This window comes from Hylobates moloch, unplaced genomic scaffold (genome assembly GCF_009828535.3).
Source record: "Hylobates moloch isolate HMO894 unplaced genomic scaffold, HMol_V3 SCAFFOLD_10, whole genome shotgun sequence".
Lineage (NCBI taxonomy): Eukaryota > Metazoa > Chordata > Mammalia > Primates > Hylobatidae > Hylobates > Hylobates moloch.
In genome coordinates this window covers 52,663,971-52,683,072 of record NW_026652285.1, presented here as the reverse complement: position 1 = coordinate 52,683,072, position 19,102 = coordinate 52,663,971, and the positions used below count along the sequence as shown (strand labels likewise).

General features: G+C 42.7%; 1 protein-coding gene and 1 long non-coding RNA gene across 13 annotated transcripts in view; one reads left to right on the top strand and one right to left on the bottom strand.

Annotated features, from left to right (window-relative positions):
• Window positions 1–13,981, bottom strand: part of LOC116475182 (transducin-like enhancer protein 4) — a 150,113-nt gene extending 136,132 nt beyond the window's left edge. For 5 of the 11 annotated variants that reach the window (XM_032164359.2, XM_032164360.2, XM_032164361.2 and 2 more), the window contains exons 1-4: window positions 13,095–13,971; window positions 12,139–12,236; window positions 10,993–11,056; window positions 9,754–9,798 (exon numbers count right to left, since the gene is read on the bottom strand). In XM_032164359.2, coding sequence (XP_032020250.1) covers window positions 9,754–9,798; window positions 10,993–11,056; window positions 12,139–12,236; window positions 13,095–13,139 — 252 coding nt within the window. In that variant the 5' untranslated portion in view covers window positions 13,140–13,971. Of the gene's footprint in view, window positions 1–9,753; window positions 9,799–10,992; window positions 11,057–12,138; window positions 12,237–13,094 lie in introns of all 11 variants that reach the window. The other 6 variants (XM_058445014.1, XM_058445015.1, XM_058445013.1 and 3 more) reach the window with 3 other exon arrangements.
• A 4,309-nt stretch (window positions 13,982–18,290) lies between these two features.
• Window positions 18,291–19,102, top strand: part of LOC116474196 (uncharacterized) — a 49,939-nt gene continuing 49,127 nt past the window's right edge. For both annotated transcript variants that reach the window (XR_004371208.2, XR_009215134.1), the window contains exon 1: window positions 18,291–18,611. This is a non-coding gene — a long non-coding RNA (uncharacterized LOC116474196). The remainder of the gene's footprint in view (window positions 18,612–19,102) is intronic.

The following is a 19,102-nucleotide window of genomic DNA, read 5'->3' as shown; positions in this document are numbered from 1 at the left end:
ATCTAACATCTGCGTCTCACTGTGTTCATCCACAGGATGGGGGGAATGCTTTATTATTGGGGTTTACACGAAAAAAATGGATGAGAAAGTACCTTATAAAAAATAAAGTATTAATATTATATAAATATACATTTCTACTCCTAGGCCCATTATGTAATTTTGGATTTTAAAAATTCTGAAAATAAGTGCTAAAAGAGACTTTCTAAGACTGGAAAAAAAAAAAAAAACCATTTCAATTTCTGTTCACTGGGTCACAGCAACAAACCAAACTGAAATGGTCATTTTAACCAAAAGAGCTAAAAGAGATCTGGGCGTTCACTTACACCCTAATTTAAAGATGAGAAAAGCGTGGCCCTTAAAGGTACGGTACTCAGCAATATCACAAAGCTGGTTACTAGCAAGGCCAGAACTAGAATCTGAGGCTCCGGAATCAATCAAGCATTTGGGGGGAGGTAGTAAGTATGCTGATGGTGGAGTATTCCAAACATATCAACTGGAATAAGGCAGAAATATCTATCATACCAGTGTTCTGACCTTGAGTCAAACCCAAGATCCATTTTACCGGCTAGGTGATTTTAAGCAAGCTATTTAAGCTCTCTGTCTCTCAGCCCCAACATACATAAAATGGAAATACTACTGCTACTACAATCTCATAAGACTGTTGTAAGAATAAGTGAAATATTATCGACATGATAAACAATCTAAAATTGCTTACTGTTATGATTACTATTCTTTCAACAACGTTATACTATCTCTACCAATAAAAAAAAATTAAGACATTTTCAAAATTCCTTGTCCCTTGAAAAGAACTAAAAGCTTGCATTTTGTACTGATTTGCAGGGAAGTTAGCTAAACACACAATATAGTCAAGATCGATATTGCTCCATATTCATTCAAACCACAGGTACACAGACCTATTAATAGTAAAAGAATTCTTCAGATAAACACTGACTAGTGATACAGCGACGTTCAAACTGAATTTTAAATTCTGTTTGGAATGATTCATCTTTTCATCTTTAAAAATGCAGACTCAACATACTAAAATACATATATTCTACTTTAGCTATACTAACTTGTTCCTAAAAGGCACAGCAAGTTCGGTTGCTTTTGCTTCCTCTTTCCAAGTGTCACTTTTCCACAAACTAGTAGACAACACAGACCTAAGTATGCCTGAGATTCAGTATTTGTTATCTATCTTGCAACCTAATATACCCTTAAAAATCTTAAAGCACACATATTCTTGGCTAGCTCTAACTGCTATTCTCTTATTCACCAAATATTTTATTGCGCACCAGCATCTACTATGCGATAGGCACAGCGCTCAACACGGGGTACACAGCAGTAAACAATAAAAGCTCCTGTTTTCATGGAGCTTACAATCTAGCACAAGACAGAGACAGTCAATAAACAGGTAAGTATCTAATATAGCATGTTTGCATGGTACAGTTCAGGAATGCTAGATAGCCAGTTTTATGAAGCACTTTTCTAAAAGGGGACCTTGGCTTTATATTTCAATATTGCTGATCCTAGACTCCCTTTAGACAACACAGGGCAGGGCAGAGGCAATGAGAGGGCAGAGGGGAGGGGAGGGAGGAGCTGTCCTCAAACACAAACACAGATCAGATCTCTCACTAGAGATGACAGTGTAACACTCTTGGACCACCAGTAGTATCACTATGCTCCTCTTGTTGCAGAAAGCCAAACACATCATAGAAACAAGCACATTATTTGCTGTTTGGAAACAGCATGGTCAGCGAAGGGAGCCCTGGAAGGGAAGTCAAGAAATCTACTATTTCCTCTTCTGCCAGTGACTCTCACTATGCAACCTCAGGCGCATTCGCTGACCTGAGTGAACTCTGGTATCTCCACCCCCGTGCTGATCCTCCCTGACTGTGACACTGGGCTAGTCTCTTAAGCTCTTAAGCCTCAGTGTCATCTGTTAAAGGAGGCCAGCAGAATGACACTGCTTGGCAAACTGTTGGGTACTTCACTGACAGAAGCTATTTAAATAAATACATGGATCCAAGCTTGCTACCTGCTTTACAGAACATGAGGAATATTAAAGAGAACATATAAAATGCCTTAAGCTCTCTGTAAAGAAAGGGTGTTACAGAGTACTAGTGCTTATAATTTCTACTATGACTATTCTTTCCAGTTATATTTTCTTGCAGTTTCAAATTCAATAACCAAAATCACCCACAGACCTTCAGAAACAGAATACATAGTTAGAAAATAAGGACAGAACCCGAATTACAATAATAATAATAATAATAATAATAATAATAATAATAGTAATAATGAGTTAAATAAGCCTGCTAAGAAATCAAAAAGCCAATATCCCTCCTCATCCTTCCCCAACCTCTCACTTTGCCTAGGTTGCTGCAAGCAACAGGGCCCTGCAGAGGTCCCAAGCACACCACAGCCAGCCCAGGTTGGGGACAGAGTATCGCCTTGCATCGGGAGAGAAGTTATCCTCTCATTCCATGACACGCAGAAGCTGCCTCCACCATACGATTCTTGAAATGTGTGTTGGCAAATCCTCAAGAGAGATGACAATGTGATGCACTCACCAGAGGACAGAGTACCTAAGGGGTATCCCAGAGTTTTCTCTTCTGCTTATTTGATGAACCAGCTAAGAAAATCCACACCCTGCCCATGTGTCACCCCTGGATGGAATAAGGGTTACACATGCAGCTCTCTAGGGATAAGTTTTGGCTCAATGATATAGAAATAGCAACAGCCTGGCATAAATGCTGGGTAAGTTCCAATGAAAACAGAGAGGGTAGAGAGGGTATATAGATCTGTGGTGATGAATGCCAGCTAAATCCCTCTTCACAGATAGAAAACAACTACCACTGAGAGCTATTATTACTAAGGCAAAGACAAAACAGCTCTAACTTTTGCTTTTGACTAAAACTTCTGAGGCCCTTCCTCTTTAGAGTAATAATTTCATAAACTGTTTGCAGTATACTTACTTTGAACAAGTCCTAAGCCTTGCAAACTGTCATTATCAGTGTAAATACTCCATTGCCCATGCCTAAATGTGCTGCCCCCCTGCTTCTCTCCAACAGCCCAGCTTATAAAACTGGTAATAACTTAGCTAGTATAGGACACTGAATCTACCACCATTGCTGGAACGCTGGAGTCGTTTTAAGAGGGTGTGTAGAGGGATCAAGAAAGTGCCTTCTAGAACGCACATCCCTGTCCCTCTTTTCTCTAGCCACCAAATACATTATTGCTGTCCAGAAGTGGTAAACCAAACCATCAAATCACATCAAAGGCAAAAAAAAAGCCACATTAAAACAAACACAAATAACTTATAAATGCATTTTTTAAACATTTAATTCCCAACTGGTTTCTTCTACCTATCTTATAAGACAAGAAAAAAAAGAAGAAATAAAAAAGATGTATTCTAGGAAAGCAAAGATTAAATGAAGAATGTGAAGAACAGTGGGCTGGTGCCTGTACTGTCTCCTTCACCAGTGCTGCAACAGCACCTAGAGATGTAGCTCATTAGTCCGGTCCATCATTCCTACACAGCTCAAAGTGATATATACCTAGATACAAAGAATTTTGCCCATCAAAATAATAAATAAAAATAAATAATATCCAGCAGGGATTAAGGGGCAGTGAAAAGGAACCATCCTTTTGTTTGAATGCTGCAAAGAAATTCTTTTAACAGTAAAAGCAAAACATCTGCCTTCATTTAAAACTGAATTGTGTGATTTCCTGCATCTACGAACCTCTTTCTAAACTACAAAGAGGCTACAAAACATCACATTTTCCCCTCCCAGCTTCCCCCTTCAAAAGCCCACAAGATGGTGATTAACAAACAGCCCCTTGTCTGTAGGCACTCTCATAAGCCACAGGAAAAGATAGAAGTTAAAGAGAACAAGTTTGTAAACAAATGAGAAATTGGTTGCCTAGGGAGGAAGCAAATTCCATCTTGATAAGCAAGCAGCTCTCCTAGCCCATATGTGGGAGATTCCCAGTGAAAGCAACCTCACCCTCTCACCCACTGAAAGCAGTCTGGATGCAGAGGGCAGGCTGAGCCATCCATGGACTCTAGGCAGTTGCAGAGAATCCCCCAACTCAAGAGGTTCTGCATATGAGCCTAAAGTTCAGGGACTCTCTATTCCAGGAATGAACTCGGGCCTGAATCTCTAACCCATGGCAAACCCATCTCCCAGGAGATATCCTCCCACGTAAATTTATTTGAAGTCCTGAATCCACCAACTATTAGCTGTATCACCTTGTGCAGAGCTGACCCTGTTTAATCAACTTTTGACTGGATATAATCCCTGTCTTAGGATCATTATGAGAACTAACGATAAGAATTTTGGCAGTGTGCCCAGATCAGTGGTAATTGCAAGCCAGATATATAATAAATGTCTACTTCTATTGAAAGGAAATTCAAATTTCACTCAAGAATCACTGCCTTAGGTGAAAAATCCAGATATCCTCCTATGATATCTCTAGAAAGACAAAAGAATCCATCATGGGAGAAGGAAAAAGGGAACTCCCCACAGTATTCGGAAAACACGCACCCTAAAACATACACACACCATAACAGGTTAAATTTCACCCTCCAGATCTGCTTCCCGTGCAGGTGCTGTGGTAAGTAAAAGGACAGGTCATTGGGTCCTGCCCAAGGTGCTTCCGCTTACTTATCAACTGCCCTAATACTAGACCTTCTGAAGGGTTTTGGGAAAAAAATCTAATTTAAAACCTACACTCATTTAGATTTACTAAACAGGAGTAAATGAAGTTGGCCTCCTATTTTAAAATGCCCAAATGAGAGGTAAAGGGGAAAAAACACCACCAATACCCTTCACTCCGTTAACATTAATTGTGGAATATTATCAGCATGCAAACAATCTTAAATTAGAAAAGGTGGCTTTAAACCTTAATGAAAACCAAAAACACAAGAACCCTTCCCACCCCCACACGATCTTGTAATTGTATCTGAAGTTTATGCAGGCATCAAAATTTCACTTGTCATCTTTGAGATTTTATAATCTAGTAGTATCCACCCACTATTCAGGTCCTCTAGATTGTTATTTCCTAAGATAAAGTTCTGTCAGGAAAATCTTCATTTATTAGTTACTTTCAGCCAGAACACCCCATCTTCGATGATAGTTGACTCTGATTATTATACAAGAGTTCAATTATACCTATCTCTGAAGAAAAAAAAAAAAAGGCACTGGGTAAGAATATAACAGACACATTTGTGCCTCCATACTAAAACACCTACTCCTCCATCTACTCTTCTAAATCTAAGAGTACACAGTAAGACAGAATATGTGCAAAAAACTGGCAAGGTTCAAAAAAAAAGTTATCATAAGGGAAATCTGGTCTAAAACGAACTTTCAACAAACTCCATAGCAAGCAGCGTCCCCAAATAAATTTACTGCACCCTAGAATCAAGTACACTCAAGGCTAGAATGTCATGCCAGTCATATATTACTTCAGTCTCAATAAATCTCTTCTTACTCTCCAAATCCTAGCTGCTTTCTAAAATAGTTCACTAAAAAACACCAACCTAATTAACAACAGCTTCCTCTGCAACAGTGGCCTTGATTTCACTTATTTACACATTAACTGCAGCCTGCTTTTGGCCAATCCAGTCTATTCTCTGTACCATGCCGAGCCTTTTATCTGCCCTGGACAGCATTTTCTCCAGCAGATGAAGTAGATGCCGATTGATTTGCTGTCGAGCATGGTAAATTAATAGCAACAAATTGCTGAGGGCCCGTCTCGCTGCTCCACCATGCTTCGGCAGTTTTGCTTTATTTGCTCCATGATGGGCAGCAGTCGGCCTCTTCAAGTCAATTTCTTCTTAACAACCTGCAATACTTTTCAATGGTGAAAATAGAGCTGTTCCTTGTAAGTCAGAAATCAATATCTTATTGCCCTTAGAAAATGCTAAACAAGCAGTATTGGCAATCCACTTGGTACTAGAGGGTATCAGATATAATGCAAATCCATACTGCTTCCCTCCTTGTAGTTATTACAGTTTGCTAAAAGGTTCCTAATGTCATTTATCATCATTTACCATCGACCAAAGAGGCTATGATTATGATATCCTATCAGTTGGCAAGGCCCTTTCATTTCTATTCAATTAATATTTTAGCAGCACTCAAATGGTTGTGGCCCAAGTCTCGTAATAAAATGTACATGGCTTTAAGTGAAACAGGACTTTTCTTGCTTTGATTAAATATACATACATATATACACACACACACACGCATACACACACATAAAAATACACACATAAAACATACATAAATGCGCAATACTTACTTTCAGATTCTATGTGTTTTAGATTTCTAAAATTTCCTGATGATTACTAAAATTCAAATGAGGAGGTTTTCACATCGTAGAATACTAACTATAAGGAAGTCATAGATGTTCTCATTCTCCCCTTTTCAAAAGACGGTATGTTCATCTCCATTTATAGTTCCTATAGGTTGAATTCACATACCTACTGTTCCTAATCTATATCCAATACTCACTTTTTAGAATGGTAACCACTGCTGTCAGAGTCCATCAGTGAGGACTTCTTTAATGACAGCATTACAGGTGAAAGATGGGAACAAGCAGCATTTAGTAATGCTATCAACTCCATGCATCACCCCACTGTGCCATTTAGAAGCCACCAACCCATTTAGAAGCCACACTGTATTTACAAAGAAGAACAATCAGCAAAAAAACTTAACAACTAAACCCTGGGTCAGCTGTCTCATACAAAACAAAAAACAAAAACCACACACTTACGGAAATCCTTAGGGAATAAGGGTCTATGTTCTTTCATTTTTAAAAATTCCATTTTGAAGACGTCACACTAAAACATGTGCCATTTCTAACCATGTCCTATTTGTCATCTTCACTTTTATGCTAGAACTTGAGACAGTGGCACAGCATTAATTCCCATTATAGCCTAGAATACTTCATCCTAACTTTTTTTTTTTTTTGCTTCATCTGCTTAGCTCTATCAATCCTAAAGATTACCAGAAATTTAGATTCATATTTTATGTTCCAATTCCATGTCATGTCACCAAATTCCCCTTTAAAAAAAAAAAAAAAATCCACTAATTCTACCAGACTAATGCTATTTACTCAGTTACCAAAATTTAAATTAATTATGTTCTCAAACATAATTGTTAAAAATTGGCAACATTATGCAGGCTTAATTAAGATTAAATCCAATTTACTAAATGTACTTTAATTGGTACTAATTACATTAGCTTTCATTTCAGAATGACAAATTCCCCATAGGTTTCATTTTATAGTTCTCTATCAGAATCAACACAGGGTGACTGATGATGAGCACCACATAGAAAGGGGAGGAGGGAGAATACCGACCTCCACCCTGTTTGTCTTTGCTTCATACTTTTATCTTTTTATCAGTTTGCTAAGTCACAGAGTCATGACTCCATCACAACCATCATTTTCTGTTCCAATGAAAAATTTCTCTAAAAATAAATATTCTGTGGCTAGCAGCAGCCAAGAAGAACAGGAACGTTAACCAAAAAATACACAAAGGTTTCAAATATCAGGGCCACCAATTACTAGGGTACTTCCAAGGGCTCCCGGGATTCCTACTCTTGAACCCTTTGAGACACAAATCTAATAAGTGAATAAACCTAACCCGATCTTGAGAACTAGGCCCAATTATGCCGCAGGGCAACTTCCCTGCATTATTGCTGCTTTCCATTACAAGGGTATCCAGCGAGTACATCTGGAAGAGAGACTAAGAGGAACTAAGGCTGTCTGCCTAGGAAAACAAATAAAGACAGATATGCCTCTACGCTTAAGGGGGAGAAAGAAAGAAAATATAATAAGTAGGTGGTTTGCAGGGCTGTCTGTATTTCATAATGTGATAAACTGCCCTCAGGATTCTTGATATGATTGAATTTAAAAGGAAAAGAAAAAAAGGGAAAATGTACTGTTCTCAATTTTAAATAGATGGCATTTGAGGCCAGCTGGACAAGAAGATGACAGAATTATAGTGGTATAAAATGTGTAAAATTAAGGGATCTCACATGCCCCCTCGAAAAAGAAATACATACAGCCAAATACAAGCTACGTGCCTGTTAGAAATGTAGATGGTACAAGGAGAACTGGAAACTAAGTGGTTAGGGTAAACAAGATACAGAAGGAGAAATAAAGGGACTAAATTAATCATCTGGTCCAATTTTTAAAAAGACACTAATTAATTTTGGGGAGTGGGGTGCAGACAAAAAAAGAGACATACACAAGATCCAGACCTCAAAGGAAATGTAATGAAATAATTAACAAACAATATCTCTCATGTAATTTATTCCTGTAAGGTAGAACTAAGAGAAGTCCATCCACAAGATTGAACGGATTTTGTTTAAGCAGAAGATATTTACATTACTAATCTAAACAGAAATGACAAAGATGCCAAAATAAGAATTTAATTTCAACAGGCCATTCAAACTATACTATAATGCTAATATTGACATAACCAAATAGCATACAAAGTAAAACAGTATCTGAAATTAAAAGTCCTCAATGTAAGCAATGTCTCATTTTTTTCCAACTTTTTGTTTTCAAATACTGTTCATCAGATTGCCTTTATTGTCTAACAGCCATCTTTTAAAGATCTACTATCTGGGATGTTCTGAGCATGTAGAAAATAACTATACCCAAAAAGGAATCCATAAATAGTGAAGGCCTAATAGTATGTGCTCATTTCATATTTTCTCAACTTAGAAAGTAATGACATCCACCTTGACCATAAATAGGAAATGAAAAGCAGTAAGTTTTCCCTTGTCTTTTTCCCAGCAGGCAAACACATACACACCTATTCTGAAATGGCTGATGAGACCTGAAGTGCTTCCACTAGGAGATCACTAAAAATAAATGCTTCCTAGAGGAATTACTATTGCCAAACAATATTTTTATATATATATACATGTATATATATTTGTGTGTATATATATAGATATCTATCTATCTATCTATATATATACCCGCTATTATTCTTCTGTCTAGGAAATTTAAGCCAAACCATTTTATTCAGTCTCCTACACAAAAAGAAGACTGAGTCGTATCTCTCAGTGCTTTCTGACTAATCATTATCTTTTTTTTTTTTTTTTTTTTTTTTTGCTACTGAACTAATTGCTAGATTTCAAGACCCCATGTTGAACCTTATCACATCCTCCTATCAGGCTCATTTACTCTGTACAAATTTTGGAAGTAACAGTTATAGTTCTTGGTAAGACCCAACTAAGTAGCCTCAGGGGACCAGTACAAGGATTTTACATCAATTTCTTTTGTAGCTCCACAGATTTCATTTTCATCCTCCCAGCTCACCCTCTACCCATTCTTTCACATTAAGCCAACGAAGGCGCCACACAATTTTACTTTTTAATATTTTCCAAGAAAAGCTCTTTCACAAGTTTGCAATGCCCAAAATACATAAAGCAACTCTTTCAGAAGAATAACAAGAGGATTTTAAAATTTAGCATCCTGCTGTTGAAAGTGTACAGAGTTTAATATGTATTCAGATTTTTTAAAATAACGTTTTTAAATTATAAAAATTAGGATAATATGAAAGAAAGATGGGGAGCCACACATGAAAAAACAGCATTTTCTTCACTACCCAGTCCTTTAAATACAGGTAGCCACAACGGCTTGCAGAATAAAACTGCAAAACATACAATTTTCTTTTCAAAGTGTACCAGTATTACTGTCATTTAAAATGGTTATAAAGAAATAACTTACCTGCTTGTGCATTTCTATATTCAACCCATAGGACATTTCATAATACTGTCAAAGAAGGAAAAGCAATTAAATGCATGACTTTCATCAAACAGTCTTCCTAGTTTGTTCAAAATGCCCCAAGTAAATCTGAAACAAACATAAAAGCCTCACCTAAACCAGTATCTTCATATAATCTACACCAGTAAATCAAGAGCCCATCACTATCTTTAACCATCTTAAGACACAAATTCTAAGAGAAAACACATAAAACTAAGAAAAATTAAATTCAAACACAGCATTCTTAACATCTTCAGTTGTCTTTACACATCCCAAGCAGATGCATCAAAAAAGTCTGATGAAAATTTGGTATCCTACGGACTCTTAATTCCCAGGCACAGCAGGCAAGTTAACAGCAAAGAATGCGTTATACAAACGCTGATGTTTTGAAAGGAAGGTTGGAAAAGGTGATGCTACTTAAGAGTTTGATTTCTGATTTGTTAGTGTACTGCTCATATTCACATATTCAAAGCAAAAAAGCTAGACAGAAAAATAAATGAGTAGGTTATTCTGGAGCTTTCTTGGACAATCATAAAAATATGCTTCATAATACTTCTGTAAAAGCAGATCTGGTTTTTTGAACGTGTAGTATAACTGGCATAGAAATTCTGGCAGAACAAATCAGTTATACAGGATACTACAACATTCCTCAAACCAATATAACACTATAGAAACTGAAAACATACAAATATTAATGTAATAGTAACATAGTGAGAAAAAAATTTGAAAAATTGCTGTCTTTCCTTATCCATCACTCCTTTTCAAAGAAATAAAATATTATTTTTTAATAATGTCTTTAATAATAAGACATTAAAATGTTAACAGCATACAGAAAAACTGGCTAAAATTGTTTGGAGCAAGAGCAATAAAACAACAAAGAAAGCCACTAACACAAAAACATTTTTGCTTGTGACAAAACAAACAAGGTTTTGTTTTTATTTTTTTTTCGATCTGTAAAAACAAAGCACAGAAAATTATGCCCCATGTGCCTGAACTTTCTGAAAATTCCAATCAAAGCCAGTTGTCAAAGGCAAGTTATAACATCCTAGAATTACAGGTTGCTAATAGACATATTCCCACAACTTCAACTGCACTGGCAGGGTGACTGTGATCTATCTTGCAGCCTCCAGCGATTTAAACGTATTCTTGTTTTTGGTATTCCAAACTAATAGGCACTTTGAATCTGTGACATGGTTTTCTTACCATGACATAATGCCGCTGCATCTCTGTCTTCTCACTGGCGAGTTTCTCACATTCCAGCTTCAGACTGTTCAAGACATAAGATACTCTAAGTACAATGATCTTAACATCCTTCAACTCTTAAACACATATTCTAAATCTCACCTACAAACAACTAAATCAACAATCTTAAATAAACACCCCCATCATTATGGAAAGGGAAAGGGGAAAGGGGTGGTGGGAATCAGTCTGTACTTGCCCCTTCAATAAGGATCATATATGTGGTTTTTTGTTTTTAGGATTTTTTTTTTAATTAAGTTTTAAGGAAACAAATCCTCGTATCAGTTTAATTCAGGAACTTCCTCCAGAATTGAATATTCACTTAATAAAACAAACACGAAAATAAACCTCAATAATGACTGCACATACAAGCACAAATAAGTCCTCCAAAACGTCACAAGGGAGTTTCTTTAATGTTCTACAAAGAGATTAATGAAAATATGAATCAAGCATGTCTTATGAATGATGTCTTGTTTTTTTCCCTCCAAAACACACAGACAAGTTGAATACCACCACCCAGGGGCAAAGTGCCAATCGGGTTCAGTGGCTTGTTTTGGTTCTTGCATTTATGAAATAAGAATTAGGCATCATTAAAAAGCCAGCTAAAGAAAAATGTCTCAAAGGCACCCTAAGTCTAAAAATCGTCTATAAGATGAAAACATTTTTTTTTTTTTTTTTTGCATAAAAGTAATGAAATCGCTCACTCCGACTTCCCTGGGCTCTCAGCTCTTCAGTGGAATGGCAAAAAGAAGTGAGAAGGAATCAAGTCCGGAGTAATAAAGAACCAAGGATGTCAAAAGGCCCCAGAATCTTCCCAACCTTTCATTCTCCCGGCCCCAATAAATCAATATCGAAAGTTTGGCCTCAGCGTTTTCCAAGTCTCCCCAGTTTCGATTGTTCTGCCTTCTTTTTATTTACGGTAGAAGAAATGTTTAATTTATTTACACCTGCCTAAGGAAGGAGGCCTTGATTTGCCCTTTCTGCCCACCGAGAAAAAAAAATAATACCTTTGTGACGCCCCCACAAAAAAGGAGGAGGGTGTTTGTGTGTATTTGTCGGGGAGACAAGAGCTAAGCAAACAGGAGGATCAGCTAAAGTCAATATCGTTACCTGTGGTATTGAGCCTGTAAAAACTGAAACTCTTCCTTAATCCGATCACAGGATTCGGAAATTGTAAATTTAAAGGGTTGAGCAGGCTGATGCGGTGCCTGAAGAACAACAATAAAATATTTAATTAGCCCACATCACAGGCGAAGCAGGGAGACGGAGAAAACATACCACGCGGCGTTAGCGGGGGGTGAGGGGGTCATCGCGCACGCAGGCAAAGAGCGATTAAAACTCTCCTCCCGCAACCCTCTTCGCGCCCAACAGCCCAGGCAGAGGCTGGTTTCGAGGTGGTCCTAGGGCCCCGCATACTCCCGCCCGCAGGCCCCCGCGCCCCGGACCCCGAGGGTTCGAGCCCCGTCTCCCCTCCCCGGCCAAAGACGGGCACCCAGGGACCCGCGCGCCGCGCCCACTCCCTCCTCACCCGGAATCGAAACTGGCCCGTCGGGGGGACCCGCGCCATGGCGTCGGGCTGCGGTCAGGCCGGGGGAGGAGGGGGACGGCCGCCACCCTCTCGGCTCGTTCGTTCGTTCGCTCGCTCGCCCGGGGGGCCCGCGGCGCCAGGGGCCGGCGTCCCGCACTTCCGAGCCGCAGCCAGCCCAGCAGCGCCGCCGCCGAGGGCGCCCTCCCCGCCCGGGCGCGGAGTCGCGCCTCCTTCATCGCTCGCCACCCCCCCTCGAGGAGTCGCGGCGCGGGGACCGCAAACGGCTCGGCGCGGCTTCCAGGGGCTTCAAAGACAACAATAAGAAAATGGCTACAACTCAATTGCCTCTCCGCACCCCCTCCGAGGGCCACCGCGCCGGGGGTGGGGGTGATGGCGGGCGGGCTGCTCCTGGCGGGGGGCGCCGATTTCTTGCGGCTCTCCACGCCCCTCCGGCCGAAAGACACAACTCGGTGCGCAGGGGGCGACGCGGGGAATCCCCCAGCACCCGGCGAGCCCGCGCCCCGCCGCCCGCACTCACCGGGTGTCTAGTCTGCGGGTACATCTTGCTCAGGTCGCGAATCATCCAAGCCGATTTAGTTGGCTGCGCTCGGCAGAGGCGCGCGGCTCATTGGCTTTAATGGCCCCGAAGAGGAGGCGGCCGCGGCAGCGGAGGCGGCTAGCTCGGTCTGAGGGGCGGCTCGGGCGGTCCCGGCCCCCGCCGGGTCTCGCGTGACACGGGCGGCAGGAACGCGCGGCGGCGGCTGGGTGCCGGCTGCCGGGCCGCTCCGCATTCCCCGCGGGCGTCACTGGTCCGTCGCGGGCATTGTCCGGCGCGCGTCTCCCAAGGCAACGCTCCGACGTTCGCTCCGCCGAGGCGCACCCGCCGAGCCCGGCGCCGCGGCCGCCGCTCACCCGGCCGGGAAAGTGCGAGCTCCGCGCCCCACCGCCCGCCGGCAGCGCCTCTCGCTCGCTCTGCGTCCCACTCCAAACTTTTTTTATTTGTCTTTTAATTGGTTGTTATTCCTCCGAATGAATGATCTTTCTTCTTCCCTAAAAGCAAACACAAACTCCTTTGGTTCGGAAGAGGTCTCGGCGGTGCTTTTTGGTTTCTCTGGAGATTTTTTTCACTTCACAGCAACGATCTTTTAAAAGGCACCTTTTAGCTTCTTTTACCACATCTCATTTCCTTATTTTTCTTCCTTCCTGTTTTCTTGTCTTTTTTTTAACCCCAAATTGAAGGGGATTATAAAAATAAAAGAGTGAAACGCTTGCGGCTTTTTTTTTAATTCTCTCTCCTTTCAAACTCTGCGAACACCACCTCAAAATAATATACAAGTGTGTGAGAAAGGGGGAAGAAAGCAGCCAACAACCCAAACACCCGCTCAGAACAGCTCTAACAACACGCTCTGTGTAGGTGACTTCTTTGACCAAATTTAGCAGCAGCTAATCATTAACATTCTGATACATATTCACAATCTTCCGCGGGGCGGCCGCGCAGCATCCCGGGAGATGTAGTCCTCCCCGGGCGACCCTGCCTGAGAATATGGCCATATTGACTACAATCACCGGCCCGCCACGCGAGCGCTCTGAGGAGCTCTCCAAACGCCCCGCCCTCCCCCTTTGCGGTAGGCGTCTCCAGCAACCAATCAGAGGTGGCTGAACATTAATCGCCGTTCTGTGTTAGTGCCCATCATTTCACTGCTGACAAATGGCAAGCCAGCGGGGAGGAGCCAACCCAGCTGAAACCCACGTGGGGGCCGGGCGTCGCCTGTAGCTCCGACCAATTAACGAAGAGGAATGAGGTTGGCGGAGGCGGGGCGGAGATGGCCCGCCCAAGGCGGAGCTTCGCCTTGGCTGGCGTTCCTTAGCGCGAGCGTTCGAACCGGAGAAACATTTGTTCAGCTGTCAATCAAAGTAACGTGGGGCTGGGAGAATCGGCGGCTGCTGCTGTTGCTGCTGCCCTGGCTGCATCTTCAGAATTAGGTGTTGGTGGTGGTGGCGGCGGCAAAATAAAGAGGGTGGAGGGGGCAGTGAGCCTGGGGGCTGGTCAAAAGATCTCCTTCCGAGTCTCGTCCTCCCGCCCACCCGTCTCCCAACCCAGACACCTTCGGCCTCTCGCTCCGCAGCCGCGCTAGGAAGGCGGACTAATTAGGGTCCAATGTCTCCTTAAAGAGACAAGCTCGGCCTTGTGTAACGCGCCGAAACCCCTGTTGAGACAAGAGGGGGAGGATCACGCTGATCCTACTTCGTTCGGTTCACATCAATTTTACGCGCCGCTGGAGCCGGCATAATTTTCCGTGTGAACGCGGACTCGGTCCCCTGTTCTTGTTTAGAGCCAGAAATGGAGTCGCGAGATGCTGGCTGGGGCCGGGGCCGTGGGGTGGGCGGGGAGCTCGTCCCTCCGAGCCCCGCGGAGGCTGTGATTGCCATTTAGTTCCGAAACAAGCCTCCCTCCCTCCACCCCCGGAGGCACTCGGAGAGAAAGCGCATCCCGACGCTCCATCGGGGGTCGCGGGGCAGTAACCGTGGGGTCTCCGGGTGGGGCTGAAGATCCGGGAATCAGAGACGCTGGATCTCCAAAGAAACTTTGCCGACTGGGTCACGTGAACCCCGCAAATGGTCGGTACTGAACAGAGCAGGCCGACAGGGCACGGGTAGAAAACGCCCCTGCGCGCCCTGGGACGTTGCCTCCCCCAGATCAGTACCAAGACTGCGCCTGTTTTTCCCGCTCTTTGGAGAAGCAAGTCAAGTTTATCCCCGTTAAAACAGATAAGGGTGCCACGCGGTCCCGAGAGATGGCGGAAAGGTGGGGTGCCCCCAGGGGCAGATGCTGGAGGAGGAGAGAAAGGGGCAGCCATGGCTGAGGAGGGGCACCCCTAGGGAGGGGCCTGGGAAATGGCGGCGGCCCCCGTCAGTGCACCCTTCCATCCTTAGTCCGTGTCCAGCTGGAGGCAGCGCCCCAGTTCAAGGGGAGGCCGCTGAGGCTCGCAGTCTTTCCTAGCGAGCGTTCTAATCTTGGGAACAGGGAAAAAATTCGGAAAAAGTCAAGAAGAGTGTTGGCTAATGTAACAGGCTGGGTTTTAGATGTTTATTTCTAGGCGTGCTTGCCTACTGTAACTTGACCTGTTGGCTGAGATGGTGCCCCTGGGTTCGGCGTTAGTGGAAAACTATTCTTCTTAATGATATCCCTTTCCTCAGTGGACGACTCAGTGACTTAATGTCCAACCTAGCACGTTCTGTGAACCTCCTTCCGTTCTGGCCCCTGTAATGAGCTGGTGCAAACGAAGGCTATGGTGGTCTTCACCTGCCTCTAATTTCATACTAAAATCCCGGAGCCAAAGTTCACAGAATGTATCAATTCGGCAAATATTTTCGCCTCCATCCCCAAAATAAGAGGACAGAGAACTCCTTTTGACAGTTTTCTGAACCTCTGCTGTTCCATACCTAGCCACATGTGACTGTTAAGCACTTGAAATGTGTCCAATTCAAAATGAGATGTGCTGTAAGTACACATATATGTGGGATTTTGAAAAAATTAATGTGAAAAAACTGCAGCTCAATAATTTATAATTATGTCAAAATTGTGATCACATTTTGAATAACTCAGTTAAAAATTTGTAAAATTAATTTTGCCTGTTTCTATTTATTTATTTATTTATTGTATTGATGGGTGTCTTCCTGTGTTGCCTAGGCTGGCCTCAAACTCTGAAGCTCAAGCTATCCTCCTGCCTGAGCCTCCAGTGTTGTTGGGACTGCAGGCACACACTGTTTTTTTTTTTTTTTTGAGACGGAGTTTTGCTCTTGTTGCCCAGGCTGGAGTGCAATGGCGTGATCTCGGCTCACCGCAACCTCCGCCTCCTGGGTTCAAGCGATTCTCCTGCCTCAGCCTCCCGAGTAGCCGGGATTACAGGCATGCGCCACCACGCCCAGCTAATTTTTTGTATTTTTAGTAGAGACGGGGTTTCTCCATGTTGGTCAGGCTGGTCTTGAACTCCTGACCTCAGGTGATCCGCCCACCTCAGCCTCCCAAAGTGCTTGGATTACAGGCTTGAGCCACTGTGCCCAACCTCTTTTTACTTTTTTAACTTTGTTCCTAGAAAATTTTAAATTATGAGGCTTACATATTTCCATTAGACAGCCCTGCTCTGAAAGCTTCCCAAGAATCAAACGTGAGAAGACTTTAGTGATACAATTTGTACATGAGGACAGCGAAGTTTCTAAGAACACCAGCAACAACCATGTTTTATTCTAAGGTTGGTTAGTTGTTTACTCCCACTAGAGGTTTTCAATGGTTTGTGAAATCACCCACAGTGCCTCTCTAGGAAGTTCCATGTTCTCTATTTTAGCCAGAATGTTAGCAAGTTCCATGAGAACAGGGACCTGGTTGTGTTCACAGTTGCACTCCAAACGCCCCAAATTATGTCTGCCATCACTATCTGGTAGTTGGTGCTCAGTAAATATTTGTTGATGGCGTTAATGAATGAATACTACATTGCATCCTTATAGGAAGTTTCCACATCATTTGGGTCGTATTTATTGAAATTCTGTGCAGTTTTCTCCCAGGACAGGAAACGAGAATTCTAAGAATAGAACCCGAAGAGCTTTTGAAAGAGTCAGTGGACAAAGAGGAAACTTTGCTCTGTTAGGAAATATCAAATCGCTTATAGCAAGGATCTTTCCCCTAATCTCTCTCGATGGTTTGTGTCAACAGACAAGTGGCTAGAGAAATCAAGATGTTTCTTTATTTTTTAAGATCTGTATTAAAATATAGCCCTTGGATGTGTTTCACATTTTGGCCATGTGGCAAAGCTATATAACTCACCTCAATGTCTCAGAAAGATGCCAAATGAAGCAACTGGTGGCCCAGCCCTAGCCCTAACACAGACTGTAAGTGGGGCTCATGGCCACTTTTGTCTCCTTTTCTCTGCTGTGCTTGCCTCATTGCACTTCTCACTAACTGTTGAGCCAAGCTATGATGTTATCTGGGGGCCTGTCTTATCCCTACCACAGAGTGGGGGACAGCTGGGGGGTTCCAGAGTTTTCATATGGGAGGCACTTGGCAGCAACTTTCATGTTAAAAGCTAGGCCTGAAAGCTCCAATCTTGACGTGGCATATGCCAAGCATGCTTTTCACTTAGGTTAGATGTAAATCACTTATTTATTACTTCACCAAATATTTATTAAACCTACGGCCAGGCGCGGTGGCTCACGCTTGTAATCCCAGCACTTTGGGAGGCCGAGGCGGGCGGATCACGAGGTCAGGAGATCGAGACCACGGTGAAACCCCGTCTCTACTAAAAATACAAAAAATTAGCCGGGCGTGGTGGCAGGCGCCTGTAGTCCCAGCTACTAGGAGAGGCTGAGGCAGGAGAATGGCGTGAACCCGGGAGGCGGAGCTTGCAGTGAGCCGAGATTGCGCCACTGCACTCCAGCCTGGGCGACAGAGCGAGACTCCGTCTCCAAAAAAAAAAAAAAAACAAAAAACAAACAAACAAAAAAAAACCTACTACGTGCCAGAATATGGGGATTTCACAATAAAAGTGGCTATTATTAATATGTCGCCTCTTAGCTCCAAATTCATCCTCATTGCCTGCCTAGTGAAACTGAATCTGAGCCCTTTAAATATTTTGCAGCTGTTACAAAAGCTAGGTCAATAGAAGGCCCTGGAGAGACATTGCAGGAGGAAAGGGTTTGGCTTCCTGGTTCCTGGCTCTGGTTGCATACTGGGAAGGTTCCTACAGCACAGGTAGCAAGCAGCAGCACCCAGCAGCCAGCAGCTTCCTCCAGAAGCCCCTTAGGTGGCTTTGGAGCAAGTGCCTCTAATGAGACACCTCCCTCAACAGCTTTCCTTGGAACCCCAGAGAATGGATTTCCAACAAGTTCTGGAATGTGGATTTCTAGCAAGTTCCAGAAGGCAGAATTCTAGCAGGGCTTTCCTGCTATTCAGGAAGTTACAACTGTGCCCTCTCCAGCAAAGTCTGGATCTCAGCCAGCCCTAAGAGTGTGTCTGGGTCTTGGAGGAGCTCTTTTCGAGATGCTGTATCTCAGCCCTAGGGTAAGTAGCTTTTCCTTATATCTCTATTTCTGTGTTATTTAGAGTTCTCTTTACCTCTTACCAATCCCCCTTTGCTCCAATTCCCTGTTATAGGTAATAATTTTTTATATTGAACTTTCCTCGTTGAAATTACTGTTTTTCTCTCTTGATCGGATCCCAGTTGATACAGTAAACAACATAAGCAAAGTGTCTTTCTTGCTGCTGCTTACATTCTGATGGAGGGAGATAGACAAACAGTTGCATAATATGAAGGAGTGACAGGAGTAGTAGAACTAGTTCAGATGGGAGTTCATAGAAGCCTTCTTGGAGGAGGTGACATTTAAGCAGAAGGCTGAATGCCTAGAAAGAGTCAGCCAAAGCAAAAATCACTGAGAAGCAAATTTCAGGTGGATTCAAAAGCCTCATTTGAGGAAGTGTTGGTGAATGTGAGCATTTTTTAAAGACTGGTACATGCTAGAGACAGAGTAATATAAGATTAGGTCATGGCTACA